The 26,697-nt window shown below is 39.8% G+C and overlaps 8 protein-coding genes and 1 long non-coding RNA gene across 15 annotated transcripts; 2 read left to right on the top strand and 7 right to left on the bottom strand.

Moving 5' to 3' along the window:
• Positions 1–199: 199 nt before the first annotated feature.
• Positions 200–1,867, bottom strand: LOC130692441 (N(G),N(G)-dimethylarginine dimethylaminohydrolase 1-like). 2 transcript variants are annotated; one of them, XM_057515554.2, is made up of 6 exons: positions 1,496–1,867; positions 1,332–1,434; positions 1,171–1,268; positions 1,004–1,099; positions 749–943; positions 200–680 (listed from the first exon to the last, which is right to left on the bottom strand). In XM_057515554.2, exons 1-6 carry the CDS (start codon positions 1,766–1,768, stop codon positions 615–617), a joined length of 831 nt encoding a protein of 276 aa, XP_057371537.1. In that variant the 5' UTR covers positions 1,769–1,867; the 3' UTR covers positions 200–614. The 2 variants fall into 2 exon arrangements, with proteins under 2 accessions (XP_057371537.1, XP_057371538.1); XM_057515555.1 differs by having other exon boundaries at positions 200–674; positions 743–943.
• Positions 1,868–3,691: 1,824 nt separating this feature from the next.
• Positions 3,692–8,105, bottom strand: LOC130692445 (failed axon connections-like). Its single transcript, XM_057515559.2, has 7 exons — positions 7,459–8,105; positions 6,428–6,630; positions 4,663–4,798; positions 4,271–4,408; positions 4,059–4,189; positions 3,848–3,983; positions 3,692–3,778 (listed from the first exon to the last, which is right to left on the bottom strand). The coding sequence occupies exons 1-7, from the start codon at positions 7,813–7,815 to the stop codon at positions 3,692–3,694; spliced, it is 1,188 nt and encodes a 395-aa protein (XP_057371542.1). The 5' UTR covers positions 7,816–8,105.
• A 1,476-nt stretch (positions 8,106–9,581) lies between these two features.
• On the bottom strand, positions 9,582–11,422 carry LOC130692444 (glycosaminoglycan xylosylkinase-like). The gene is made up of 7 exons (XM_057515557.2): positions 11,066–11,422; positions 10,780–10,949; positions 10,514–10,713; positions 10,071–10,449; positions 9,947–9,999; positions 9,878–9,884; positions 9,582–9,809 (listed from the first exon to the last, which is right to left on the bottom strand). The coding sequence occupies exons 1-7, from the start codon at positions 11,408–11,410 to the stop codon at positions 9,596–9,598; spliced, it is 1,368 nt and encodes a 455-aa protein (XP_057371540.1). The 5' UTR covers positions 11,411–11,422; the 3' UTR covers positions 9,582–9,595.
• A 1-nt stretch (position 11,423) lies between these two features.
• On the bottom strand, positions 11,424–15,754 carry LOC130692437 (ubiquitin carboxyl-terminal hydrolase 8-like). Its single transcript, XM_057515549.2, has 14 exons — positions 15,432–15,754; positions 14,836–15,372; positions 14,625–14,778; positions 14,390–14,534; positions 13,821–14,320; positions 13,408–13,748; positions 13,211–13,343; positions 13,000–13,143; positions 12,812–12,927; positions 12,640–12,757; positions 12,464–12,568; positions 12,155–12,394; positions 11,963–12,096; positions 11,424–11,902 (listed from the first exon to the last, which is right to left on the bottom strand). The coding sequence occupies exons 1-14, from the start codon at positions 15,518–15,520 to the stop codon at positions 11,557–11,559; spliced, it is 3,102 nt and encodes a 1,033-aa protein (XP_057371532.1). The 5' UTR covers positions 15,521–15,754; the 3' UTR covers positions 11,424–11,556.
• Positions 15,755–15,945: 191 nt separating this feature from the next.
• On the top strand, positions 15,946–17,723 carry LOC130692439 (SWI/SNF-related matrix-associated actin-dependent regulator of chromatin subfamily B member 1-A-like). The gene is made up of 8 exons (XM_057515552.2): positions 15,946–16,113; positions 16,184–16,419; positions 16,482–16,616; positions 16,689–16,816; positions 16,885–17,057; positions 17,125–17,315; positions 17,393–17,524; positions 17,592–17,723. The coding sequence occupies exons 1-8, from the start codon at positions 16,033–16,035 to the stop codon at positions 17,626–17,628; spliced, it is 1,113 nt and encodes a 370-aa protein (XP_057371535.1). The 5' UTR covers positions 15,946–16,032; the 3' UTR covers positions 17,629–17,723.
• Positions 17,555–19,174, bottom strand: LOC130692440 (G-protein coupled receptor 143-like). 2 transcript variants are annotated; one of them, XM_059497583.1, is made up of 7 exons: positions 19,074–19,174; positions 18,887–19,012; positions 18,698–18,809; positions 18,531–18,628; positions 18,292–18,470; positions 17,913–18,219; positions 17,555–17,844 (listed from the first exon to the last, which is right to left on the bottom strand). In XM_059497583.1, exons 1-7 carry the CDS (start codon positions 19,137–19,139, stop codon positions 17,695–17,697), a joined length of 1,038 nt encoding a protein of 345 aa, XP_059353566.1. In that variant the 5' UTR covers positions 19,140–19,174; the 3' UTR covers positions 17,555–17,694. The 2 variants fall into 2 exon arrangements, with proteins under 2 accessions (XP_059353566.1, XP_057371536.1); XM_057515553.1 differs by lacking the exon at positions 19,074–19,174 and having other exon boundaries at positions 18,887–19,039.
• Positions 19,175–19,245: 71 nt separating this feature from the next.
• LOC130692438 (required for meiotic nuclear division protein 1 homolog) lies at positions 19,246–21,076 on the bottom strand. Its single transcript, XM_057515551.2, has 7 exons — positions 20,693–21,076; positions 20,530–20,635; positions 20,394–20,448; positions 20,171–20,335; positions 19,947–20,109; positions 19,656–19,853; positions 19,246–19,602 (listed from the first exon to the last, which is right to left on the bottom strand). The coding sequence occupies exons 1-7, from the start codon at positions 20,972–20,974 to the stop codon at positions 19,450–19,452; spliced, it is 1,122 nt and encodes a 373-aa protein (XP_057371534.1). The 5' UTR covers positions 20,975–21,076; the 3' UTR covers positions 19,246–19,449.
• A 708-nt stretch (positions 21,077–21,784) lies between these two features.
• On the top strand, positions 21,785–25,693 carry LOC130692149 (pyruvate kinase-like). 4 transcript variants are annotated; one of them, XM_057515228.2, is made up of 8 exons: positions 21,785–21,944; positions 23,459–23,576; positions 23,639–23,862; positions 23,932–24,118; positions 24,185–24,394; positions 24,451–24,878; positions 24,948–25,170; positions 25,233–25,693. In XM_057515228.2, the coding sequence occupies exons 1-8, from the start codon at positions 21,891–21,893 to the stop codon at positions 25,406–25,408; spliced, it is 1,620 nt and encodes a 539-aa protein (XP_057371211.1). In that variant the 5' UTR covers positions 21,785–21,890; the 3' UTR covers positions 25,409–25,693. The 4 variants fall into 4 exon arrangements, with proteins under 4 accessions (XP_057371211.1, XP_057371207.1, XP_057371210.1 ...); XM_057515227.2 differs by adding an exon at positions 23,194–23,348 and having other exon boundaries at positions 21,830–21,944; positions 24,451–25,170; XM_057515225.2 differs by lacking the exon at positions 21,785–21,944 and adding exons at positions 22,703–22,840; positions 23,194–23,348 and having other exon boundaries at positions 24,451–25,170.
• Positions 25,525–26,614, bottom strand: LOC130692164 (uncharacterized). Of its 2 annotated transcripts, none has more exons than XR_009422078.1 (2): positions 26,429–26,614; positions 25,525–26,250 (listed from the first exon to the last, which is right to left on the bottom strand). It is a non-coding gene; the product is annotated as an uncharacterized LOC130692164 (long non-coding RNA). The 2 variants fall into 2 exon arrangements; XR_009422077.1 differs by having other exon boundaries at positions 25,525–26,291.
• Between the last annotated feature and the right edge of the window lie 83 nt (positions 26,615–26,697).

Genomic DNA, 26,697 nt, shown 5'->3' on the forward strand with positions numbered 1-26,697 from the left:
ATTTTTTCGTTCTGTTTCTTTTTGTTGGTTTTTAAAGCAAAACGCGGTATTTTTTTAAGAATAAACATGCAAATAAAATAATTATTAAAATAAGAACAAAAAAAGAGATACAAATGAATAGTAAAGCCTCTACTCACACAAAGCGCGCGACGAGACAACACACACAAAATAAACAAAAAATAAAAAAATGTGCATCATCTTGGGATTGAAGTAGGTTTATTCGAAGTGTAATAGAAATATATATTACTATGAGATTATTCAAAGAGCGAGGCAAGAAGAGAAATGTAAAATTTATGGAATGGAACTATTTGGAAAGATGGTCAATGGCGACCAATGTGACTACATACAAGATTCTTTTCAGATCATACATAGATAATATGTTTTAGCTACCTAAAACGCGGAAGCAAAATAATTTGTTAATATGAAACGCGTTGTCGTAGTACAATAAAGCTGCTGTCTGGGTATGTTGTGGGTTGGTTTGTTGCGGCCGCTTAAATGATGGATAAATTTGGGCAGTGTTCCAGTTGCGATGCAAAGGCTGGCGGACCAAGCAAAACGAGTAACTTTTTCAGTTTGTTAAACCGGATTTCTAAAGCGTTTTTTTTTCTTTTTTTTTAGAGGTTCTTAATATGCTTGGGTTTTCGAATAAGGATGGAACAACAGGTCAAGGCCGCCTGTAAGTAAAAAACAATGTAAGTACAAATTATGCAGACTGGCTGTGCATACTAAACAAATTGTAAACCTGTAGTTTGGTTATCTTGGCTACTTCTGAAATGTCAAGTTCTAATGTGTCGCAAGCGAGTTCGTTGAAAACTTTAACTGACTCTTGGAATTCGTCGCTTGTGCGGTGAATTAGCGTTCCATTGATGAATAAACAGTTGGCTGCGTCACGATCTGGAACGCGCAGGATTTGATATTGGAATGTCGCTTCTCTTTCCATTCTCTGTATGAAAAGGTATGAAATAAAACCAGAATGATAACAATAAAATATGATGTTGCAAACCTTTAAAACTTCTTCAGAGTCTTTCGTTTTGCTGGCACAGATGATGTCTGGACCAGCCATTGTAACCAAGTTTTTCAAGTGCAAAGCTCCACTAACCTGTAATTGGGATAAAAGGAAATAGATTTGATTCATTTTCCTTTTGCTAACATCCTATTATCCTAGTTTACCTTCACCGGAGTGCAAGGGAACTCTGGAAAGGCTGCTGCAACTGCACGGGCTCCACTAAGGTTTGTGCGATCAGAGATTCCAACAAAGAACTCTTTGCCTAATAGAAATAATAACCGTGAGAATATATGTAAGATGTAGATAAAAATATAAATGTATATACCTGTGAAGAGAACATCCCCTCCATCAACAGTAGCTTTTTGATCACTGATTTCAACTGTTGGTAAACCTAATTCTTTTTGGATAATAGCTTTCATTATGATAGCCTTGAACAAAAAAGAACAATTTTGAATAATATTCACTATTTAATGCATTGATCGAAAGTACCTCTTTTTGTCTACTTGGCTGACCAGGTCTTGTTATTAATGCAGTTCCATTGACAACAACCGCTGTATCCTCCACAAACACACAATCAGGTAGAGCTTCATCTGGAGGAAGTTCAATTACATCTAAACCCAATCTCCTCAAAGTGCTGACATAAGCGGCGTGTTGCTCTTTGGCCACTCCGAGATTAAAGTTGCTTGTAGCACCAGCATTTTTTTCAAAAGAATCTGGCAGACGACACACGATGGCATGCGTGAATCTGAAGGCGTTTGCCATAATTTTCGTGTGCCGGTATTGATTTGAGATGGATTGTTGTTATTATGGTTGCGGGTTGGGTCTGTCAAAACCCAAACAACATGGCCGCTTCTTCTAAAGCGCCATTGCCAATTTTATCAAAGCCTACATGGAGGGAAATTTGGCTCAGGTTTTTCAAAATAACATCGTGGAGCTGGAGTCGTCGAGAGTGGAAAACTTTTTAATATTTACCGACCTTTGCCCTTAAAAATGTGCAAAGCATGCAATTATCCAATTTCTTTATCTCAAATTTTTATTAGATCGCTTTATGACATTCAGCGCCCTTTTGTTGTGAGTGTCATAATACGTGCACAATGTGCAAATATTACGAAACTCTATCGCACGACAGATTTTAATTTATGCGAGTATGCACGAACTTTAGTGGTTCCAGTTTCCTCTTTGCAACATAGTTAGAAAACCACATGCCTTTCTAGAGCATGATTCATAACCAAAAACAAAAAACCCTTATAGCACATCTATTCTCACACATCCCTGCCGATTAGGCAATTTCGTGGAGGTCGGGTGACTCACACGTGCCACTTAAACAAGGCAGGAATTTCAGTTTGTAAAATGTATCTGCTTGGAGCTATCAATGACTCCATATGAGGAAAATACTTAAGCTCGTGGTGTGTTGTGTTAGATACGTACAATATCGTCAGAAGTTATCAATCGATATACGCGCAAGATTTAATTACGCCTTGGAATGACAAAATCGTTGGCATGAAATTCGATTCATCACTGGTGAGAAAATCCCTTGGAAATGGTATTACAATAGTACACACGATAGCAACTCAATTGTTCGAAAAAACGAGTGCTTTAAATTGCCCGAGCAATATGGCAAATTCTTAGAAAAATTTAAAGTTGGATTTTCTCTTTATTTGAGTATTCTTGTCGAAGACATGGTTTTCTCTTTGTTACCGATGAGGGGGAGGGGACAATGACATCGAGGACAAGCCGATTGATTGATGTTTTCATCAGAAGACTCCACACGTGTTCCATCAAACGTACGTGGGCAAGAACATGAGCGGTATAGTAGGTGGTGAATACAACCAGAAGCTTTATCTTAGAAGTAGGAAATGATTTTTTTTTTCTTTTTTTAAGGTTAGAAATCTCCAAAAACGGGCAGGGCAATTTCTGGCAATGCAAAATTTTGGTCAAACACACACACACGTACACAGCATTGGTTTTACAGACACTTAAATCAGATCGACACTAAAGCCCATCGAAGTTGTGCGAATAATAGGAATTTTTTTAAAGAGACAAATTTTGAAAGCATTTCCCCCCTCCCCCTTAGTCACATTCAAATCGGGTCTCTGGCTTCACAACTGTCCAACGAAAAAAATTGAAAAAGTTCCCTAACTCATCACGTCTGTTATACCGAGCAAAAAAAAAATTAACAAAAAAAACCACATGTCGACACGAATATTGATCTTTGTTGGTTCGAGTGCGTGACTTAAAACTTATTTAAGAAAAAAAAAAAAGAAAAATCAGACTATTGTTTTACAGACGCTAAACGAGGAGAAAAAATACCTTCACAAGATTTTGGTAATGAAGAGAATAAAGGGCAGCAGGAGAGCGGGGGGGGTCAATGGGAATACCGTTAAAATTAGTTAACCAACGTCACATCTAAACAAAACGTGGCTCAGACAACGAACATCCCGTATCTTTCACTTTCGTTTACATTAGTTCCTTTTTTTAATGGAAGATTTTAATTCTAATACGAAAAAAAAGTCCGTGATATATAAAAAACAAAAAGAAAAGAATTAAAATTGTGGGATGAAAAAGAGTAGCTAAAAAAAAAAAATGAAAAACATGGAGCAAGGATAATGCGTTCCTTTTCGCCGCCCGGCAAAAAGGAATGAAACGGATGTTTATCATAATAAAGCGCCTTCCTTATTTTTTTTTTCACTTGGTTTCCTTGGGTTTCTCATCCGCTTCCGTCGCCGGTTTCTTTTCGTCGGCTTCCTTCTCCTTTTCCTTCTCATCCTCAGCCTGAAATCCGCAAGAATAAAACAATTATGAATAATGCAGTCCTACTAGAATTGTAAACATTCAACGAACCTTCTCCTTGTCTTCCTCTTTCTTGTCCTCTTCCTTCTGTTCGTTTTTCTCGGGTTCCTTCTCTTCTATGACGGGCTTGGGGATGTGTGTGTTCATATCCAACGTATCGCACATCTCTTGCCAGTCGGGATAATATCTGAGGGTAAAAAAAGAAACAAATCAGCACAATGGTCAGAAACCGCATGTCAAAAGGCTGTTGAGAGCTACTTACTTCTCCTTTATCTTTTCGAAGTGCTGTACAAGGTTCTTGCCTTCTTCCAGAAGCCAATCTCGCAATGGGTGAGCAACTTCCTTGTCGACGACCACCAATTGAGCGATGTTGGAGAAAACCACGACGTCAAGCTTAATAACAAAAAGGAAAATGCCGTTTTATTTACAACTCAGTTCCACCCATTTAGAAAAAAAGTGAAATGCGTTTCTTACCGTGGTTGGTTCGTCTCCGAAGAAGAAAGTCTTTTCTCCCAACATATCAGCGAGCACCTTTAGATCGTCCTTGCCCATCTTGATGATCTCTTCCGGGGTGTGGACACCGATACCAGTGGCACGGACCTTCTTGATGCCCTGTGTGTGTGCAGCACGCAACGCGAGAGAAAGTAATTAAGAAATGGTCATTAAACAGTGGAAACGACTACAAAGACAATACATGCAATCCTGGTGAGCAGAAAGCGTGAAGCGACCAAAGAAAACCCTCGAGCGGAATTTTACTTGACTGCCCCTCCCGCCAAAACAACAAACAAATTTCTCTTGAAAAAAAAATGTTCTTCCTCGAGACGCGGTCACACGCACCAACAGAATGAGAGCAAACGGTATCTTACCCGACGTCTGAACGCAAAACGGTAGTAGAGCTTCAACAAGCCCAGGGGCAACTTGGATCCAACCATATGTTGTAGGTCAATCTTGTAGCCTTGGAGCATGGCGTCCGGATTCTTGGTACGCCACCAAATATCAATCCTGCAATCAGTAATATAAAAATTTTCCATACAGTTATTGGAGAACACATGTCGAGCTACGGCGTCATTCTATGTGCATTCGTTTGCCTACAGCCCCGGAAGCCAAAGTCTCTTGTAACTATTTCATCAGACTTTGGTATCCTGATCCGATTGTATGCGATCCACTAACTGAAATGTAATGGATGCCTGAAACCAAAAAGATCCTTATTCTTAGAATGGATGATCAACTTGAGCCTCTGCTCGATTGCATCTCAAATACCAAATCCTCGTGACCGGGAGAAAAGCAACAAAATAGAAAACAAAAAAACTGTTGGTCATATTGAAACAAGTGTGGGGACTGACCAAATCATCGCTGGTTTTGGTTTCTATTGGATGACCGTTAACAAGGCACATCCGCATTATCGGTCCCATTCGACACCCACGAAATTACAATACAATCAACCAGAGTAAAACAGCCCTCAGGACCTAGCTGCCGTTGGATACAAAAAAAAAAGCCAACGGGAACAAGAATTTAACATGGCCACTTGAGTTTCCGACCATCATCATTTCCTTCCTACTCTTTTAACAGGATCGTGCGCACTAGAAAAAAATTATCCCTAAATACATTGGCCCGGATCAGAGAGAACGGCTTCAAAAACAGAAAAAAAAGACGCCCAACAGCGTCGCGACGCCATAGCGACCCAAAACCCCTCTGTTGCCACTCTTATATATCTCGGGCAAAGAAAAAAGTTAATAAAGAATGAGGGGGGGGGGGGGGGGTAGAAGAGGCAGTAAAGAAGAGGGAGGGGGGCAGACAGGATGAATGGGTGAAGGAACAAATAGTAAAAAGGGAGGTGAGAGAGAGCCGAAGAGAGCGAGACAGACGGAATTGAATTGGGTAGACCGATCAATACACCCTCCCCTCTTCACCGGGTAGATCGAAACTCTCTACCCTTCCCTACACTCGGTCCAAGTGGTAGACGTGCTAGGGTGGAGATATACGCACACCCGTTCGGGAAACTTCATCGCGTTCATTACCCAGGGGTGCGTAAGGGTGAGAGATATTATTCCAGTCTTTCCAACTCGAGTACAGACTTGGAAAACTTGGGCAACAACAGCCACGCAGTGCCGTTACAACCTGGCCCACAATATCGACCCACGCGCAGACCAGCGAAGGGCAATGAAATTAGACTTGATCAACTGTGGAGTTTAAAAAAGACTTGAGGGAATAAGTACATACATCTAGAAGCTAATTCTCACGGATTGTTGGACGTGTTTGAAACCCAAATCTCACGCGTCCGTTGCCTTTGCGGTGACGGACGGCTGATACGACACCCAAACGAAAAGCCACCAACAACGAAAACAAAAAAACCCAAAAGCAAAAAATTCCCGGTGCTAAAACCCAATTTCCTGCTATTCGCGTCAAAATTCCTTATCAGAAGATTGGGCTTTTAAGTATCACGTCAACGCCTACGATAATTCGACATTAAAGATTGCCAAATTTAAGTAAATGAACCGAATAATAAACCATGTTCCGTTAACCCCGCCCTAAAAATAAACATACCTTCAACCAATCAAGCTGTTTACACAACTTGCTAGTTTTGGGGATTTAACGTCAGGGCGTTGTTGAAAAAAAAAATCAATAACTTACCAATGGTAATGATTTTCGAGCATTGTGATTGTAGCATGTACAACGTTGCGCTGTTCCGATGTCAAGTGTGCGTCCATGTCGGTGTTAAAGTGGCCACCCAGTTCTTTGATGATGACGGCACTGTCGGCGATCTCGGCTCCATTGAATTCGACGAACGGCAGCTGGCCCTTGTTCGAGCGGAACTTCATCTTGTGGTCCACATTCTGTAAGGGAGCGTATTTAAGATGCAAAAATAAACAATTATTTTCAACGACCAGAATAGTTCTAACAAAAAAAGCTTTTGAGGGAGAATTCAGCAGCGTAGAAAATGGACGACAGTAATTCGATTCGACTGGAACACGTCCACCATTCCCCTTCGTGAATCATCCCGCCCTTCAAAAAACAGCTGTGCACAGCTTCTTCTCACCCATACAAGAATTTTTAATACATTTTTAGATAGGGAAACTCGAAACTTGTCATCTCTAGTTGAAAACTATTTACGGCGTGTGTCAAGCCAGGTGCATAACTTAACACGACACGCCATTTTTTCGGAAAACATTTTGTTTTCCTCGACAGAGATTCCCACCAAAACCACATCTTTTACCTATTGACCTTATAACCTTAAAAGACCTTGTAACCTCCCCCGCACGGCGCCATTTGTACAAACCCCCGTGGCCATTCCTTCACACACTAACCCCTCGCGCGCCATATCTCTCTGAGAAAGCTTGAGGGCTTGAAAAATAAGATGAGGGGGGAGAAAATGTGAGGGTTTCAGGCTATTTCGTTACAACTAGGTCCCAAGCTTACTAAAAATCGAAGGTCACCTTCTACAAAAAAAGAAGCATCATTGCCTTTGAGCACGTTTAAGGAAGCAAAAAAAAATCACAGGTCGATCAAACAAGAATATCATTCGAGTCTACACGCGCGTGTGTTCGGATTCACCGGACTGTGACCAAAGTAACTGTCGGTGGTGAAGAGGACTCCATAAGCCGCAGACACAAGTTGGTCACATAGTAACGGTCAAACAGATAAAATGAAACTTTTTTACATACCTCGTACTTGACGCCAGCCATGCGGAGCCATGTCTCGACTTTAAGACAGAATGGCGATGGAGATGGGATGTTCTTGGTGCGGGAGAACTGGTACAGATAGACTACATTCTTTTCATAGTCGACTTTGTGCACCGTCGGTTTCGGTGGCTTGGGAGCTGCTGCTGCCGGCTGGGCGTTCGGCGTCGCTTCTTTCGCGGCGTCGGCCGTAGATTCGACCTGTTGCGTCTTCCCGTTGTCAATGTTGGCCTCGTTATTCTTGGCTACTTCTTCAATCGTCTGTTTCTCTTCCACCTCCTTGTTGTTGACCTGCTGGACGTCAGCCGGAGCAGCGGCGGTGGTTTTCTCGTCGTTCGACATCTTTCCTGCTTCCTACCGGGCTGGTGTGTGAAGGAGGGGAGAGGGGAAGTAGACAAGGGTGGATGGCTTCCGAACAGAAGAACTATTTGATACAAAATGTGTCTCACAAAACAGCACACCGGTCAAAAATTGTTTGATGGAATTTCGAATTTAAAAGACAAAACGATTAAACTGTCGAGATAAAAAATTAAAAATTTTTTTAGATGAGACGAAAAAATTCAGCGAGACAAGAGAAGAGAGCAAGAGTGGAGGGGACGCGCTCTTGTGCCCTGACCAAACGTGAATGCTCCGTCGAAGAGTTGGGGAGAAGCCGTTTGGGAGAGCGTCTAGTGCGGACAGCGCATCCAAGCGGCAGACAGTGGCAACTAATTATTGGGAGGCGGTGGGTATTTTGGGGGAGTTTGAGGGTTTTGTTCGAAACTTGTATATACAGTCATTTTCCCCTCACTGCTCCTTCCAACATCGTCTTTTTTTTTGCTTTTTTTAGTCGAAATGCCGGAATTTTTTGTTTATCCAAACTCTTTTTTTTCTTCGTAGTCTGTTGTTTGCGGCGTATTAGTGTCTGTATAACCGTCACGGAACTGTTTTTCTTGACGGGAATCGCTTACGTCGAAAGATGGGCTAAATCGATTCGATGATGAACCGATTAGGAAATACATTTCTAATCACATGTATTCAAAGCAGAAAGGGATGGATTTGATGAATAATTAAACTAAAAATGAGAAAAATATGCAGATATCATTCAAGGGCGCCATAATCTTTGTCTCAGTTTTCTAACCCTGCCTTTTCTTCTTTTGAAAAGATGCAAATGCGCCAAATCTGATATGGAGGGGAAAGGGAGAGATATCAAAAAGCAAAAAATCTCTCTCTTTCCCCTTTTTTGACAAAATAATATAAGAGTTTACTCTTTGGGGGTGGTTTTGTACAAAGAAAGGAGTTTTTCGGCAGGGAGGGTGAATAGATAACATGCCATGTGTGTAACTGTACAGTGTACTTGTACACACACAAACTCTCCCCCCCCCCTTTTTTCTTTCTCCTTGAACGAAAGAAGAGGACTTGAAATCCACCCCCACCCATTTTCTATTTCCCGATTGTTCCGTATTCTGTGACTCTTTTTTCTCCTTCCTGGAAATGACTCGTTGTAGCTCGCGCCCCCCCCACACCAATCAATTAGTCATCCAATATCTTGGTATTTCATTCGTAAGCATTCCATCCGTACTCTGTAGGAAATGCTGGTGATAGCTCGTCATGTTTCCACTGTGTGTATATTTCCTTTTACTGCGTTAGTTCGCGAAAAAAACCGGCGCCGATCACACGCAGTTGCTTGTATACATGTTCAGTTGCACATTCCTTTGACGTCCGGTATATGTATACAGACACATGTACCATCTCTTCACTTCCCAGAGGATTTTTTTTTCACATTTCCTACTTTTTTCTTTCTGAGTTGTAATGGCGTACGCACAGTAAACTATTTTTAGGCAACGCTGGACCACGCCCACCGTATGAGAGCCGAACGCATTCGTGCTCGAAAATAAATGAAAAAGAAAAAATTCCATGGTACAAAATTACAATAGCCATTGCGACAATATCATGAGTATGGCTATGGTGCTATATTACTTTTATTACAAAGGGAATTGATGGATAAACCTTTTGTTTCATTTCAATTCGAGAAAAATCCAATTCAAATATTGCACTAGTGATTGACACACTCGTGCTGTAAGAGAGCGTCAAAAATGTGCGACTAGAGCGAAACGATTAAAAGAAGCATATTTGGCGTTTTTTAATAAGGTACTAAGATATCATCCCATGATTTGATTTTGGCACATAGTTCGATGGTTTGAATGACTTTTCCCAGTCGACGATTTATCGCTTGTACGTGCTCATTCGTGAGTAGAGGTCCGATCAGCGAGTCCTTGAGCGTCAATTTCTCGATTAAAGCGCCCAAAGGACCACTTTCCACCATCTCCAGTCTATTGTACGTTGATTTCCGTATCCTGAACACAAATATCCATTTATCACTGTTGAACAAACTTTTATACAAACCTGGGTGCCGATGACTTACACACAACCTATACAATGAAGATATATTACTTTATAAGTCAACAATAATTTAAACAATCGAGCAACATACATTGATAAAGCGGCGCTAGAATGTCGATGTAATCAAAATCTGGTCTTCCGAAGCTAAAAAAATGTTCACAAAATGGGTCAATCGAAAGTATGTCGTCATCATGGAAGTTGTCTAAATTTATCACCTTTTGCCGTTGTCCAGCAAAAGGACTGCTGCGTCAGAGGATCCATCAATTACTTCGTAGTGATGTCGATCCCCATTACTGATGAGAAAGTCGAAGACGGCCGCATCGATTAAATCCAAAAGGCGGCGTTTGGCTGGATCTATAGCAAAAATTCGATTTTGCTTTTGCAAATTTGAACAGAATTTATCGTCAGTTTCCCATTGCGCACGAACATTTTTTTTGTATGTTCGTTGCCATGGACTACGATTTGATTTTAACTTGACATCGCTTGGTAGCCAAAGGATGATAGCGGCCTCCATGAGATCACCTTCACCGGCACAGACGCTAAATTCCGGTTTACAATATCTACAAACGCCATAAAAACAAGTGTGGCTTTGATCTGTGCAAGAAAATGTTAAACTCTCTTATAACTAGATGTAAATAGCTAGTATTTTTTTTTTTACTATTCCTGAAGAACGTGGCCGCAAGGTCACTATCAGCGTTCGCCAAAATTTCTGACGTGAGGTTAATCATCCTGCCAACAGCAACTGGTGTCCGCCTCAAGTCCAGTAATAAACTGAGATAGAAACCAATTATCTCCCCGTTGTGTCTGTCAGCTCCAGAATATACGTCAGGCCCATTTATCCTATGTTCGCGATTATACCTGATCATGGTTTTAAATATAGTTCTGTGTCACTGTGTAAGATTGAAATTTTATAAAACAAAATACCATTGGGGTTTGAGGAGTGCCTTTTGTCCTCCTTCAAGTGTGAGCATTACTTTCAGTTGTGTTCCAACATGAGGTATGGATGCTCTTATGATTGGAGCTGTCTGTAAATATTTTATCATATCTCCAAGTTCTGGAGTAAAGGAGGGTATCAGCAACGAAGGTGACACCCACTATAAGTGAACAAATATAGGAATAACAAATTTGCATGGCATTTAAACATCTCAAACATTTTTCTACTTTGTGATTAACTACTAGGCCAATCCTAACAATTGCAAACAAACATTACCTTTGCAGAAAGGCTGAGAATATCTGCAGCCTTTTTTCCACGTGACTTCAATTCTCTTTGGAGTTTGTTCATAACACTTGACAGTGACCTGTTGCTTAAATTATGAGTATGTGTTTTTGTGGTTGAGTTGAATATAGCTTTTAAGTAACTGAGATTTAAGCCTGATTTTGTTGAATTTATTGGAACCTCTTCCTTTTGGGAGATAACTGGCCGACTGATTAATTCATTATGGTAACCGTTTTGTCCACCCGACCACAAAAGAAAAACCAAATAAACATTACAAAGAACTGCCACAGCTAGGGCAGTGACTAGGCCGACAGAAACCCGGAAAGTTCTGGAGAGCATATTTACGAATTTCAAATTTAAAAAATTATAATTATGCACTAGACACGTAAACAAAACCAAAGAGAGGGAATAAAGCACAATTCATGTTCAAAATGTTCAACACTTTAAGGATGCGCTAGTCAAGCAAAAATTGGTGAACCTGCCGCTTAGTCTTCAACAACAATAACAGGTGGAGCCTGGTAATCGATCGCCGTGTAGAATAAAATGTAGGCAGCTGCAGAACGGACTTCATTGCCACTGATTTCCATTACATCCTGATCGTCAAATTTGAACCACTTATTGTACTCGGCATTTTTGCAATATGCGGTATAGTGTCCTGCATCCATGGTTCCATAGTGATTTGATACTGCGTAAAGTTTGAAGCGAGAATAGCGAGGCTTTTTACTTTTCACCACGACTTCAGGACACTTCACGATGACGTCTAAGTCCAATTCATTCACATTAAAGTCTACCATATTTAACCGTTTTCTCCATAAACCGTCGTTGTAAAATCTGATTGTGGTCACAAAATTAGAATGAAATGTTTACATGTTAAAGCAAACAACCATTTACCTTTGAAGATGGACGACTAGCACAGGAGGTAACTTCCATATGTCAATCTTTTTGCTAGCTCCTCGTTTATTTTTACAAAAGGGGCACGACCAACCGCTGATTTGTTCCGGTTTCGTGTACAGTTGAAAGCAATCCTGTAATGCGGAAATAATGTGTAGTAATTTGAAAATTCGCAAAGACTGAACTGTTTACCATAATGCTGCACTGAGTGTTGGATGGAGGGATGGGAAGAGACAGGTTGAAAAACGGCTCAAACGTCACGGATTCTTTAAGGCAGGTGGTGCACCGTAAACTAGATCTTTGTTGACCAGCAAACAGAGTGACGATGATGGATTTATTTGAAGCAGAATAGTCCTCCCAAGCCATGTTTGCAGCTTTCTCATCAGGAATACCATAGTTGTTTTGTTCTTTTAACGGCCTTTTCACGCGAATCTGAAACGACCAAGGAACGGTTGTCTCTCAACCGTTTTGAGTCATTACACAAGTGTGCATAATTAAAACCTCGTTCAACTCTTCGTGCAACCAGTCCACAAGAATTGTAAGAAACTCGTGCGAGTCTTGCTGTTCATAACCGCGGAAAGATGATTTGAAACGCCCGACTGCATTCTTATCACGCAAATAGGTGCTTAGTACAAGGCAACCATCAAGAATAGTTAAGAAAATTTATTCCGTCTTACTTTCAGGTCTTTGCATGAGATTGAGCGATACTGGCCACTCCAAAGAGCATTCAAAGTAGAAGAAACTTCATCTGAAATTTCACCTCGAGTTTGTTTATTGCTTGCGTTGAGATAATTCCTACAAAAAGAGATTTTAAACTTAATGCGATCAGGTCATATAAAAGTGACTTACCTATAAGACCCATCGATAAAGAAATTTGTCAGAAGCATACTATTCGAAATGCATTGTAGAATGGAGTTCATGTAACAAGTGTTGCCCAAATTTTTTAATCCGGTCAGACCACGACCCTACCAGCCCATATACCAATCAATCAATGATATTTTTTGCTACAAGAATTTGTTAGTTTAGTTTGGGCATACCATGTTTCCATATACCGGATTAAAATTGCGATTTTTCGACAAATCAGAAGTGCGGATGATGTTTGTTCGATTTGTATCGCGCGGTTTTAGATCACGATCAACTTTCGCCACTCTGTTACCCCGCTCAGATTCTTTTTGTAGGGCCTAAAGTTTAAATGTGACAAACGGTCACAAATAAAGACAAAAAAGCACGACAAAATATTTAACCCACCTGAGCTAAATCTGGAGTTGAATGAGAACGATTCATTTTCGAACCCAAGCTGAATCCGGAAGACGATTCATCTTTCAACCTGTCTATTTGTAAAACATCTTTTCTTGAAAAATTTTGTTGCTGCTGTTCTAATCTAAAACAGAATTACGCAAACTGAACAACATCGTTGGACTAGGTTTTTTATTTGGGAAGAATACCTTTTTCTTGTTTCTTCTTCGTGTTTGTTCTCGACTTCCCTCTTTTTCTTCATCTCTTCATTTCTTCTAGATTGCTCATCTTTCAATCTTTGCATTCCTCTTTTATATTCCTCTTCTTTTTCTTGTTCTTCTCTTTCTTTCTCTCGAGCTTTTTCCGCGTTCTTACGTAACTTCCTAAGCCTCTCAACCTCACGATTCATGGCTGCTTGTTTTACTTCTTTATCATTGATGCGCGCCTGGATATTTGTTTCTTCGGTGTCAGGCTTCGTTTTGTCGTTGGAAGTATCTGCATAATATCGAATAGTTTCCACCTCTTTCCGCAGACGTGCAATTTCTAACTCCTATTCAATGAAATAATAAGAAAATAATAATTCATTAAGGAACGTTGAAAATTAACTAGTTGAAAAAAAAACCTGTTGTTTGTTATCGTTTTCCATTTTTTTGAGTAACTCAACCATTTCTATCTCGCGTTCTTGAAGGTGATTGGCGATTTCGTCATTTGCTGAAGCTTCTTTTTCCCTTCTTATCCTATCCCATTCTTCCTCTTTCGCCAATCTATCCGCTGTTATTGCTAGGTGTTTTTCAACCAACTTCTCCTCGTCTTGAAGGTACTTTACCATAGCTTCCGTCTTCAAGTTTCGGTCAATTTTTGGGACTGAACCCATCCGATTAACAGACGGTGGACCAGTTACGAACTCTACTTCGATATCTTGGTCATCAGGTGGTGTTTTAGGAATGTTTGATCTCGGAAGAGGCACCGGTTGAATGGACGGCTCAACTGATATTTTGTCGATTTTCTTGACTTCTATTGCAGGTTTAGTTGTTCGATTTATGAACGGCAGGGGGGAAGCAATTGGTTCAATCGATGGTGGTTTCATAGCTTCATCAAAATCAGGATATTCGATATTTTCGACTGAGCACATTAAAGAATAACATTAAATTTAATTCGATAGAGATGAAGTTTTTAATACACACGTATTACCAGGGCTGATATCTTCCACCTTTGAAGGTTTCGCAACTGCGGTAGCATGGGGATTCGTTGTTTGCATTGGGAATCTAAATAACCACTCATCATAGCCTTTGCTTAGCAGCTTGATAACTCCTTTATACTTTGAGCTGGGATCCCACTATTAGTTGAAACCATTATTAGGCCACAAATTAAATGATTTTTTTTTTTTAGTTTTACACTAAATATTTTCCCTTTTCCCTCTCACTACCTTCGTTAAGATCTCTGCAAGTGCAAAAATTGCAGATCCTGGAAGATTTTCTCCAAACCAATCTACCAAAACTATCACATCTGCAGTTAAACGTTTTGGCCAATCCACCTTGGCTTCTAGCGGCAAAGTTTTGTACAAAGCAGCAGCAGACAACCTAATTGAAATTAAGAAGTTAGGTAATCTTCATTCAGTACTACCTGAATTTAGTTACCCTGGTTTCAGTTTATCCTCTGGAATGCTGACACAGTTTGGATGTTTTATGTGAGAATTTTCAAAGTCCTCTTTGGATCGAACATCAAAGATGATAAAAGATGTGGATTTCTGTTTTATCATGGCTTCCAATTGCCAAGATGATATAAACCCACCATCAATGGATGGAAAGTTTGTGGAGTACAATTCAATATTGGTTGCTTTTTCTTTTATTTGCTTTTCTTTGTCTTCCTTGTCTTGCTTCTCCTTTCTTTCAAGCTTTTCCAATTTCTCTCTGATGAGTGCTTCTTCAGCTCTGTCATCATATCTTCTTTGAAGGTCTTTTTGAAGATTTTCTGCATTCTCTATTGCATTTCTCACATTTTTGGGTCCAAGTAAATTATTGTAGTACTTTTCATCTTTCTTGTAGTCTGCACTTTTTCTTATGGTGTTGACAAGGTTCAAATATTTCATAAAACTAACATAGCTCAACTCTGCATCTCCTTTATCCCGTAGCTCAACAGCTTGATTATATAGTTTGACAGCTGTTCCAACAAGCCTGACAAACCATAAAAATATTACAAAATTAGCAAAATTTCAAGAGCTATGTAGTCTTACAATCGCGGGTTGGCTAATTTCAACTTCTCCGATGGTAACTCTGCTTGAAGGTTAAGTTGGTCAACTGATTCTCCAAGATACAATTCCATTTTCTGAAAACTCTGTGGCAATAAAACTTTTCACATCTACTTCTTCTATTATGTTTGCCAATAGTAGAATCTTATTATTCCCATAACTGGTTTAATTCAACTATGACTAAGAGCCGATATAGAAATTTACGATGTCAGATCATTGCTTCGACAGAGATCTAAATCTTGTTATGGATGTTAATGAGTAATCGAACGACAGACAGCCCTGCCAAATGGCGCCACTATTAAAAAACATTGACAATTCCCGGCTCCTTCCCAGATCCCCAAATTGTATAACTACTATTCATTACTTTTTTACGCTGATTTTGTTAGAATTTTTTTTTAGCTTATTTGGGTTTGACATCGGCAATTTCTTCGTATCGTTTGGATTTTTCACATTCAGTTTTCACCAAGGCTGTTTTCAGTTTTCAAATATTAAATGGAAATTTGGCGGTGTTGCAAACAGACTGGTTTACTGTCTGTTGGTATTTTGCAGCGAAAAAAACTTTTAACATAAGTTTATTGTTTTAAAGATGTCTTTGAAAACTTACGGGGATCGGCCAATTAGTTTCCAATTGGAAGAAAATGGGGAATTTTATTGTATAGGATCTGAGGTTTGAAGCAATTATTCTCCTGTTTATTGCCTCAAATTTACATAGTGATCATTTCTTTACGTGGTGCTAGGTCGGAAACTATCTTAGGTTGTTTCGAGGGTCTCTATACAAAAAATATCCTGGTATGACCAGGCGTCTTATAACATCAGAAGAAAGGAAAAGATTGGGTGATCTAGGATTGAATCAACATATTTTGGCTTCAAATATTTCACTGCTCCGAGCAACAGAAGTTGAGGATATTATAGAAGGCAGAGAAGAAAAGTACCGTGCTGTTTCTGTTCAAACTGTTGAACCACTTTTCCCCAAGTAAATAGTAATTATTTATGACCATGTTATTGTATAATTTCCATTGCTGTGTACACTTGCAGAGATCCTAAAGCTAAAAAACCCATTCCATGGGTCCCGGCTATACCAAATAGTTCTCATTTGGATGCTGTTCCTCAAGCAACATGCATCAACAGAAACAGATTAGGGCCTAAGAAAGTTCGAACATTTCCACTCTGGTAAGATCTGCCTGTATTCCAAATACTCAATGTTCTCAAAAGCTTTATTTTAAAAATCAATCGCTTGGCTAGTTTTGATGACACAGATCCAGCTGCAGTCCATGAAAACAGTAACCAACTAGAGCTTTTGGTACCTATTCGGTTAGATATGGAGATTGAAGGGCAAAAGTTAAGAGATACATTTACATGGAACAGAAATGGTAACTTAGCTTTACTTCTTTGATTTTATAATACTATTTTTGTTTAAGTTGAACGTCTTTTTAAACAGAGACATTAATTACTCCGGAACAATTCGCTGAAGTTCTCTGTGATGACCTAGATTTAAACCCCATAACTTTCGTTCCAGCAATTGCTCAATGTATACGACAACAGCTTGACTCGTTCCCCGCAGAAGGTGAAGCTCTTATAGAAGGCCAAACTGACCAACGAGTGATTATTAAGGTAAGTAACTTTCAGTTATACGTTATACCATACAGGCCCAAAAGAAAAGTAATCTATGTAATTGCAGCTGAATATTCATGTTGGTAACATTTCCTTGGTTGATCAACTTGAATGGGATCTTAGTGAACCCAACAATAGCCCAGAGCAAGTAGCTTTAAAGATCTGTGCGGAACTAGGTCTTGGCGGTGAATTTGTAACAGCCATTGCATACAGTGTCCGCGGACAGCTTTCTTGGCATCAAAGAACATACGCTTTCAGGTTTTTAACCTTTTTTTTATTGTACAAACCATCGTTTTTCTTTTTACAAAAACCAATTCTTGTGATTATACTAACAGTGAAGCTCCGCTTTCTTCCGTGGAATTGCCATTCCGCCCCCAAGCCGAAGCAGAACAATGGTCTCCATTCATCGAAACACTTACAGATGCTGAAATGGAGAAGAAAATTCGCGACCAAGATCGTAATACAAGGTATACGACAAGAAAATATATATTCGTAGATATATGTCTAATTTTCTTTATTCTTGTGTGTGTGCAGGCGAATGCGACGCTTGGCCAACGCTACCCCTTGGTAGAAACTTGATGTACGGTTTTTCTCTCAATCTCGTAATTTCGAACGTAACACGTTTGGTTTTTGTCGTTCATAATAAAAGTGGAGTTTCTTCCTGTGGTTCTGTTTTTCGTATTTGCACTGAAGCAAGCCATCCTCGAAGTTGGGATTTTGGTTGTCGACGTTTTGGTATCCGATAAAGCATTATGTTGAAGACACCTTGGAGCGGGTTCAACAGAGCCTGTTTTCAAACAAAGGAATGGTTTCTTCTTCTTGCTCGTAATTAGGATTGCAAACTGATAATCTCACCATCAGATACCAGTTCGCTAGCACCCAGGTCACCGGCAAATTGTACCAGGAAATCCAAAGTACAAGACCATTTACTATGTTAGGCATCCAGCAGAGGTAGAATACGGAGACTATCAAGATGAATTTTAGCTTGAGTGACTCCACAAGACGCCGCTCTGTAGTTGTGTATCTTGCATAGCGTCGAGTTAGCGAAATTTCAGCTTGGCGAAAAGCTGACATAAAAAGAAAGGGGCACGCTAGACAAGTGCACACGAGTGGCAAATACGTTGCCACGTGATTTGGCAGTAACTTCACGAAAGTATCGTAGCTTGAATATGTCAAACAAGGATGAAAACATTTCAGTTTCTGCTGTGATTTTCAATGTTGGAATATACGTTACCCATTTCCGGGAAAGTAAAGCATTGTTAAGCCTACAGTGCACAGAATAATCGCGCCACCCCATGCAAAAAAGTGGTAAACTAGGGCTGCGAATGGTTGATCAAATGTTATGCGTCGAACATCAACCGCATAAACCAAGGTCCACAGATGGGAGCTCGTGTACGAAAATTGAATCCAGCCCTTTCAAATTAAAATCTTAAACTAGTGTCGCGTAGAAAAGTAGCAGGAATTAGAACTTGCTGAAATAATGGCACAAAACGTCGGATTCATGGGAGAAAACTTCGCGTGCGAAAACCAGTCTTGTGAAAGAAACCAGCCTGTTGATCTAATAATTAATCCTAATCACAAAACAGCTTAAACTCATGTTACTCAGTTAACTGAAACAGAAAATTTGTTATTCTTCTTACCAAATGCTGCGAATGTATCAGCTAGAGCAAGCCAAAATAAAATATTATTTCCTCGCAAACCCACGTTGAAGTATTGATAACGGGGAAACGGTGCTGCATAACGGAGATTTAGCTAATCGGAGATAAGCGTTAAAAAAAATTAAACTCTTAAGAATGAACACCAAGGCTATTGTTGTTTGGAACACAAACCTGGTACACAGAACCCAGAAATCCCACGATTGCGGACGCTAGACTTAATCCATAGTAGGGTGACTGATGCAGCTCTAGCAACTGATACTGCTGTGAACGATTGCTTGTGGTTAAACAACACAATGACTGCAAAGATGGATCCGCCATTACCATCCACAGCTCCTTTCCCTACAGTAACTTCACACACAGTGCACTCTTGTCGGAGAATAAGTTCAACCGAAGAAGGCGGAAAGAAGACGAAACGTGAAGCCATAGAATGACTGACGCTAGCTTTTAAAGCCCTTGAAGTGCCTAGAAATGAAACGTTATGTGGGCTGTGTATCTGCAAAACAACATGGCGTTACGGAGATAAAAAAAAATCGCCGTGAAGTATTTATTTTCCGAAGAAATCGCAAAAAATGGAGATGGAAAAGCCCGTATTCTTTTCAGTCGTCTTCGAGAGCTTATGTACAAATGGCAGAAAGCTAAACAATACTATAACCATTACCAAAACCCAGTGATACCCCTCCCGAAGATGTTCCATAGTGGTATTTGAGCAGAGTTCCCGACTAATTTGGATTGAATTACCCTTGGAATAGATGGACTACTTCAAAGCCCACTTCAACCGTAATGAGAGCAATAATCATCCATTCAAGTCGAGTATGATGGGCGTCGGTTAACTGGCGAGATAGTAATTCAACGAGCTCGACACAGTGGTTCAATTTTTCATTCATCACCTAAAAACAACAATTATTTCATGAAAGAGTGCTTTATTTAATATATCTAATACCTTGGTTCTTTTCGAAATATTTAAATGATTGCAAGTTTTATGATAAAGGGTTTCCAAGTTTTCTCGATCCCAATAAAAATCAGGTGTATCTAGCAAATCGGAACTGAGGTTTATCAAGTGCCTCAATGAGAATAGTTCTCCTTGTTTCTTCAATACGTCGGAACGTGATAGTTGGATCCTTCCAACTTCTTTCAAATCCTAAAAAAAAAAGAGTGAAATAATAATAACACTTGCATATTCGAACAGACAAGAAAGAAGCAATGTTTTTTTCGTCATACTCCGAATTCATACCTCAACTACAAACTCAATAGAGTCGACGTACTTTTCCAAAGAAGCTTCCCAGGTCGCTAGCTTTACTGAAAGAGCCAAGGCATTTGAAAAGGTATATTTTTCCAAATCAGTGGAACCCTCATCGTTTAACAGGATACGGCCATTCATTAGGCGAGTTTTGTTACTAGAAATAAAGATGATTTTTAAAACATAGTATAAACAGATTGCTATTTTTCTCTACTTACAAGACTTCTGTGTACGCATAAACCATTTTTTCGTTTCCTTCGGCAACGATATCTTTGTCATAGCTTTCGTCTTCATAGATTTGAAGAAATAACAAGACATTTTTGCGTTCTAGTTCTGAAACATTCCAAAATACCACAGAACCTTCGCGAAAAAAGTAGATTTCCCTATGAAAACGAAAATATTACCAGTTGGCTGCTGTATATATTTTATAAATGTTTTTACCTAGGTTCCCGATCCACTTGGTAGCGTGCAGAAACATGTAAGACATCATGGATATCTATTGTATAAAAAAAAACAAATATATTTTGTGATGGGAGAATCCATTGTTTAAAATGTTTCAAGAGAAAAATTTAAAAACCTTCTGACATTGAGGAAGGATGATAAAGTCCTTGTTGCTGGAGCCCTTGCATAAGTTTCTTCAGATCATATTCTTCAGCGGTACTGTAGGCAACTACCTCCCATTGCTAAATATCATCAAAAATATTATGGAAACCATGTGTATGTTTCAATGCAATATATACCGGGCTGCTAGATGGTTGCTGTTCATCTTCAATTACAGTTCTCCTTTTGCGGTCTGATTTTCTTTTTGTTGAAGAAGGCTTTGGTTTTTGTTCGCGGTTTTCTTGACATCCAAATGACGATATGCTGAAGTATTTGGTGCACGGTGAAACTTTCCTGGGCAACGAAGAGCTGATGCACGAATGTTTTAGCCAAATTTGTTGGGGTCGAACAGAAACAAACCGCGTAACATTTCTTACAGTAGGTAAGATAACACGCGAAATTCCTAATTGTAAAGACAACATTTCAAACAGTCTGTTAGACTTTCTTAAAATATGGTTTCTTGTGAAATTTCAACGACAGCATGCATTGGGCACATGTGCTCGTTGATAAAAAAAAAGAAAGAAAACATCATATCATTTGGATTTTGCTGTTGCCAGACTACAATTAATGGGAGAAGCGGCCTTCAACAGACCTGTTCGACTTGTTCCCATTTCGAACACGTGTTTCTATATACGTCGTAAATTTCTATGCTTCTGAAATTCATGGTCAAGAAATTTTGGTATAGCAAGGGGCGAATTCTTCTATTGCCAAGTTTTAATTCTAAATGATCATGATTTGGCGTACTAGATAAAAGTGGTAACCACACGATATCGCAAACGACATTTAACGTTACAAGATTTGCTCCGTATTTCATTTGAGCAAGACGCAATAATAACCATACCGTAGAGAAATGGATAGGATAATTTAGGATGGGAATATGATAATTTTCGTGGAAGATACTTGAATTCCTCAGTAGACCAAAGGAACAAAGAACAAAGGGGACGTTGCCGCAATTAAAGAAGAATTCTTTTCGCGAAGTTAAAAATCAAAAGCTGTCTGCCTTTATTTAACTAATTAACTGATAACTTCCAAACTAATCGATACAGATTGCAATGCTTAATTTGCTACATCACGCAAACTTATTTGTAAATTTAATTTCTTCGTCTAAATACATTAGTTCTTTGAAAGAGATAATTAAAGTGGGCGATTTTCTCGCCGGAAGGTGAAATAAAGATCCAAAAAAGGAAAAACTTTGAAATCGCCATCTACAGGCAATCTGCTATATTTATTACGTCAAACTAAGCCCGTACGTTCTCTGAGGCATTTGGCGTTGTCTACAGACAGCTGAAGCATAGCACGTGATTTCGCTCGTCCTTTGTCACTTTAAACCCATTGAAAATGATGAAAGTTGGACCTGAAAGCCCCGTAAAGGGTTCTAAATTCGAATTCAAAGTAAGTAATTTTAAATCTTTCTGTATGTAAAAATCAAATAGTGTATAGTCTGTCTGCCTTGTGTGAGAAAGAGACGGGATTCTGAATCGTACGTTATCCGGTTCTCGCCAGGTCCCGGTTACGTCACGATTTTTAATGTCGCAACAATTCCGTTATCGTTATTGATCAGTCTACTGTTGAATTTTCAAATGCGTTGCTTGTTTTAGAGTTTTTTAGTCTTAATTTTTCATAAAAATGGCCACCATATCTGTAAAGTAGGTGAGGAGGAAGTGAAAGGTGCCAGAGCTACCTTCGTTGCATTTACCACTTAAAACACAATTTTGCCTTGAACTTCCGTGAAACTTCACTAGCAACCCCAAGTTAACAATTTAAAGTTGTAAATATTCAACAACGATTTAAAAAAAAAAATATTCTATTGGCTTAAAGGGCGCATGTAATGGTTCCACACGTGAACACCTCGTGAAGTTTTGAACTTTCGCGCCCTTGCGTCTTAATGGTGGGCATAAGATAAAGCACGAATAGGTAATGTAATATGCTGGCAATATTAAAAGATGTATAGGAATTTCAAGAACGTAATCTGGTTCTACGATTCAGTTTAAATCAGCTAGTCAAGTTGTATTGTTTAGAATATGCTACTAAATGAACTTCAAAACTTTTGATGACATTGATTTTGTAGAGGTTACCAGGAGAATTAGAGGAGAATTCTTTCGCACGATGGATCTAGGCTGCGCATGCTCTTATGATTGATCACGTGATCATGCAACTGAAAGTATAAATGGATCGGGAGTAACGACACCGTGAGTCGACTTTCTCGTGCAAGACAGTTCTTGGCAGCCATTGACAGTACAATATCTTTGCTCTTTTGTACAACCCGGTACAACGTACACATCTCTAAGGTAGTCAAATCTTGTTTTCGTTTTAAAAATGTTGGTTAACATTGCAAAAACCAGTAACCGTAAATCAAGAACATAATTTTTCTGTTATCGATTTGAACGTTATTGATCGTTGTTTACCGGCAAAATCCCGAACGGTCATGTCAGCCCAAACCAAGGTCACCCTGAATAGTCCTTGCGCTGGGTTCTAAAAGTAATTTTGGAACATGGGAAAAACTGGCCGAATTCGATGCCGTTCCATGTCCAATTTGCATTTTAGAATCCTCTGGAACGGCATACTGAAAATTTTGTGTCACGAGTCTAGTCGTTATCCTGTGGGGAAAGACTATGTTTGCTGATGCGATTCCGTTATTCAGACTTGAGAGCCTGCTGGACCGCCGTCGTCCTATCGAGAAACAAACTCTCCTGTCCGGCCCGAGCAGTTGTGGTGAATTTACCTCTTTCTTGCGTAGCAACGACAAGGAATACATACACAATGGTGTTGCCTTTCCAAGATCCCCGTGACGATGTGGTAGGCAATTACAATGCCCAATCGCACGCACCTTGCAATTTTTAAAAATATTCTTCTTATTGAACCAGTACTATAAATGTGATTTAAAATGCTCTTCTGTTTCCCATCAGGCTAGCGATGGCACTCGATCCACTATTCCAGCAAACACTCACATCGACCATCTTTGCTCCTTGGATATCAACACCAAAGCATCTCGAGTCCGTCTATCTGGAATCATCTGCACCATTGGTAAATAACCTTTAATTAGCTATTATTATTGCCCAATTACGTACGTTTTCTTCGTTGTTTAGGTCCGGCTTCGGCCAAGGTTGAGATGTTGGAGAAGATGGTTGAAACTGGAATGAACATTGCCCGTCTGAACTTTTCACATGGTTCTTACGAATATCACGGAAATACCATCGCGTCCGTCCGTACGGCTGTCAAAAATTTGGGCGATAAGCTTAAGATGACTGTGCCCGTCGCTATTGCTCTCGACACCAAAGGGCCAGAGATCCGTACCGGTCTCCTTGAAGGCGTATGTCCCCCTCGTTTTTAATCCTTTCGAAATTCAGTAGTCAATTTCATGATTGGGTTTTTACGTTAGGGACCTTCAGCCGAAGGCGAATTGAAAAAAGGAAACACTGTTAAGTTGACTACAGATCCAGCATTCCTCGACAAAGGCACAGCCGAGCTTATATATGTTGACTACACCAACATTTGCAAGGTCGTCAGTGTAAATAGCCACGTCTATGTTGATGATGGTCTAATTTCTCTCATCGTCAAAGAAATTGGTACGAAATTTATGTGAATTTACCAGGTCAAACTAATGAAACGTCGTTATTATCAATCGTTCCCAGGAAGTGATTATCTCGTCTGCGAAATCGAAAACGGTGGTTCGTTAGGAAGCAAGAAGGGTGTTAACTTACCCGGCACCAATGTCGACTTGCCAGCCGTCTCTGAGAAGGACAAAGCTGATCTTCTTTTTGGTGTTGAGCAAGGAGTCGATATGATCTTTGCTTCTTTCATCCGAAACGCTGCCGCTGTTCATGAGATTCGTGAAATTCTAGGTAATTGCTACAACAGCTCAGACAAACGATCTTAATATAACCATTCTTTTAAATAGGGGAAAAGGGTCGTAACATTCTCATTATCTCTAAGATTGAGAACCATCAAGGTGTTCATAATTTGGATGAAATTATCGAAGCATCTGATGGTATCATGGTCGCTCGCGGTGATCTTGGTATCGAAATCCCTCCTGAGAAAGTCTTTTTGGCCCAAAAGTGCATGATTGCTAAATGCAACCAGGCTGGCAAGCCCGTCATTTGCGCTACGCAAATGCTCGAGTCCATGATCAAGAAGCCTCGCCCGACTCGTGCTGAGGGTTCTGATGTAGCCAATGCTATCCTCGATGGTGCCGACTGCGTTATGCTTAGCGGTGAGACTGCCAAGGGAGACTACCCTCTCGAGTGCGTCCGCACAATGGCCAATATCGCTAAGGAGGCTGAAGCCGCTATGTGGCACAAGCAACTCTTTACTGAGCTGTCTGGCATGGTTTGTTTTTTTAACTTGAGTCTGGCCCAATTCCAATTACTCATTTTTGGGGGGTTTCTTTATTTCAAGGTTGTCACTCCTGCTGATTCCACTCACACTGTTGCTATTGCTGCGGTTGAAGCTGCTTTCAAGAGCCAAGCGGCTGCCATCATCACGTTGACGACCACTGGTCTCACCGCCCATCTGATGGCCAAATACAGACCTCGTTGCCCCATTATCGCCGTCACCCGGCACGAACAGGTGGCCCGCCAGTGCCATCTGTGGCGCGGAATCCTCCCGCTCCATTTCGGGGGTGAGTTTGTTTTCTTCGTTTTAACATTGCCGTATTACTAATCCTTTTTTGTTTTTCGTTAGAATCTCGTGTGGCTGATTGGCTGAAGGATGTCGATGCTCGTGTCCAGTACGGAATAAATTTCGGAAAGACCCGTGGATTTATTCGCACTGGCGATCCGATTATTGTTATCACTGGATGGAAGCAGGGATCGGGATTCACCAATACTTTTAGACTCCTGTATGTGGATACTGATTAGACACACAAATCACGCAGCTTCTATTTTGGCTTCATGCAAACGCAGCGACATAAGCAGCACTACATCAACAACGTCGGATTCCCGCCTTGAGCGTTTAAATTAGCGAAAAGAATCTCCTTGTTTTTTGTTTTTGTTATTGGAACCGTAGTCTTACAGTGTCCTTCTTTGTTTTTAAACTTTATCATCGTCCTTGAAGTTATCAATTTCGTCTATGATCTTTATAGTAACTGTGCAGAAAGGAAGCTGAAGCATCAAATAGAACTAACATATTGGTTCTCAAATCAAGCATTCGTTTTCGTTGTTTTGTTTACTTGTGAGACGAAGTCACGTTCCGTTTACTGTTCTTCCCAAAGCATTTGTCTTTGTATCTTCAGCTTTTAAAAGGTCGCTTTATTGCCGTTTGAGCTGTTGGCTGCTATTGTACTGCTTCGTTGTGTAGAGTGACGGACGAAGTTAAGTATTTGCGTCAGCAAAGGGTGATTCTCCCGGTGAAAAACAGAATTAGGTTAACATATTCTCGTCTGTAAGGGGATGTGTTTACCTCCGTCGCTGATTAATCTGTATTTTACAAATTTTCGAATGAAACAGAAACACTAATTAGTATTCTTTTGTTTCTCTTTTTGACAGTTACGAAGGTACATCATACCTGTAAATGGCATGCAAAATTGAGTTGCCAAAACCGTCAAGCTGCATGCCTTGGCTAGTTCCTGTTATTTTGTTTTCAAGCCAGTTTCATCAGTCAAGGACTACTCCCCCAACAGGTGTTTTATTGTTTTGTTTTAGTTAATGTTTTACTTTACGTGTTTTTTGTGTTTCATCAAACTTTTGTGTGTCTTTCTGTTCTGTACGTAGATCAATATTTTAAGATCTTGATAAACACATTCTAGTAAGTAAAATGTTGTCAAATAAACTACAATTCGTCAAAACTGTACTTGTATGTTGTACACTTGTCAAATTGTTCTATTTTCTCCCGTATTATTTGAGACTTGTGTTTTAAAAATCAGGAACAAATTCACTCACTTTTTTGTAGGTCGGTGTAAAAAATTTTATTTGGGAAGAAACTTTGGTGATGATTTTTCTTGGAAATATTGTTCAAAACACTCTTGTGTCACTCACTGAAACAAAACCGTTACATAAAACTGTATTTCCTCAAAGGAATAGATTGTGGTTTAATGGGTAAATGAACGATATCCGCCCACCGTCTGATGCAACTCCATAGAGGGAACGATCAATTGCATGGCGTCTGCTAGATATCCTATTAAAAAAAACCCTATGTTCTTCCTGAACCG

Source organism: Daphnia carinata, chromosome 1 (assembly GCF_022539665.2).
Source record: "Daphnia carinata strain CSIRO-1 chromosome 1, CSIRO_AGI_Dcar_HiC_V3, whole genome shotgun sequence".
Taxonomy (NCBI): domain Eukaryota; kingdom Metazoa; phylum Arthropoda; class Branchiopoda; order Diplostraca; family Daphniidae; genus Daphnia; species Daphnia carinata.

Excerpts from the sequence above, each read along its gene's own strand:
- LOC130692444 (XM_057515557.2), bottom strand. The coding sequence starts at position 11,410 with ATGCTCTCCAGAACTTTCCGGGTTTCTGTCGGCCTAGTCACTGCCCTA. Across the intron at positions 10,450-10,513 it reads GGCCACGTTCTTCAGGAATA|ATCAAAGCCACACTTGTTTT; the intron begins GTAAAAAAAAAA and ends TTTCTTGCACAG. Across the intron at positions 10,000-10,070 it reads TTGCTGGACAACGGCAAAAG|CTTCGGAAGACCAGATTTTG; the intron begins GTGATAAATTTA and ends ACATTTTTTTAG.
- LOC130692439 (XM_057515552.2), top strand. The coding sequence starts at position 16,033 with ATGTCTTTGAAAACTTACGGGGATCGGCCAATTAGTTTCCAATTGGAA. Across the intron at positions 16,817-16,884 it reads ATTTACATGGAACAGAAATG|AGACATTAATTACTCCGGAA; the intron begins GTAACTTAGCTT and ends CTTTTTAAACAG. Across the intron at positions 17,525-17,591 it reads GACCAAGATCGTAATACAAG|GCGAATGCGACGCTTGGCCA; the intron begins GTATACGACAAG and ends GTGTGTGTGCAG.
- LOC130692149 (XM_057515224.2), top strand. The coding sequence starts at position 21,891 with ATGATGAAAGTTGGACCTGAAAGCCCCGTAAAGGGTTCTAAATTCGAA. Across the intron at positions 24,119-24,184 it reads TCTCATCGTCAAAGAAATTG|GAAGTGATTATCTCGTCTGC; the intron begins GTACGAAATTTA and ends AATCGTTCCCAG. Across the intron at positions 25,171-25,232 it reads CCTCCCGCTCCATTTCGGGG|AATCTCGTGTGGCTGATTGG; the intron begins GTGAGTTTGTTT and ends GTTTTTCGTTAG.
- LOC130692441 (XM_057515554.2), bottom strand. The coding sequence starts at position 1,768 with ATGGCAAACGCCTTCAGATTCACGCATGCCATCGTGTGTCGTCTGCCA. Across the intron at positions 1,100-1,170 it reads TCCCTTGCACTCCGGTGAAG|GTTAGTGGAGCTTTGCACTT; the intron begins GTAAACTAGGAT and ends TCCCAATTACAG. Across the intron at positions 944-1,003 it reads ACTCTGAAGAAGTTTTAAAG|AGAATGGAAAGAGAAGCGAC; the intron begins GTTTGCAACATC and ends CTTTTCATACAG.
- LOC130692440 (XM_059497583.1), bottom strand. The coding sequence starts at position 19,139 with ATGGCTTCACGTTTCGTCTTCTTTCCGCCTTCTTCGGTTGAACTTATT. Across the intron at positions 19,013-19,073 it reads TTCTCCGACAAGAGTGCACT|TCATTGTGTTGTTTAACCAC; the intron begins GTGTGTGAAGTT and ends CCATCTTTGCAG. Across the intron at positions 18,629-18,697 it reads TGATACATTCGCAGCATTTG|GATTAATTATTAGATCAACA; the intron begins GTAAGAAGAATA and ends TTTTGTGATTAG.
- LOC130692437 (XM_057515549.2), bottom strand. The coding sequence starts at position 15,520 with ATGGAATTGTATCTTGGAGAATCAGTTGACCAACTTAACCTTCAAGCA. Across the intron at positions 14,535-14,624 it reads TTGCAGAGATCTTAACGAAG|TGGGATCCCAGCTCAAAGTA; the intron begins GTAGTGAGAGGG and ends TTCAACTAATAG. Across the intron at positions 13,749-13,820 it reads AAAACGATAACAAACAACAG|GAGTTAGAAATTGCACGTCT; the intron begins GTTTTTTTTTCA and ends TTCATTGAATAG.
- LOC130692445 (XM_057515559.2), bottom strand. The coding sequence starts at position 7,815 with ATGTCGAACGACGAGAAAACCACCGCCGCTGCTCCGGCTGACGTCCAG. Across the intron at positions 6,631-7,458 it reads TGGCTGGCGTCAAGTACGAG|AATGTGGACCACAAGATGAA; the intron begins GTATGTAAAAAA and ends GCTCCCTTACAG. Across the intron at positions 3,779-3,847 it reads AAGAGGAAGACAAGGAGAAG|GCTGAGGATGAGAAGGAAAA; the intron begins GTTCGTTGAATG and ends TGCGGATTTCAG.
- LOC130692438 (XM_057515551.2), bottom strand. The coding sequence starts at position 20,974 with ATGTTGTCTTTACAATTAGGAATTTCGCGTGTTATCTTACCTACTGTA. Across the intron at positions 20,636-20,692 it reads AGCAACCATCTAGCAGCCCG|CAATGGGAGGTAGTTGCCTA; the intron begins GTATATATTGCA and ends GATGATATTTAG. Across the intron at positions 19,854-19,946 it reads CTATTGAGTTTGTAGTTGAG|GATTTGAAAGAAGTTGGAAG; the intron begins GTATGAATTCGG and ends TTTTTTTTTTAG.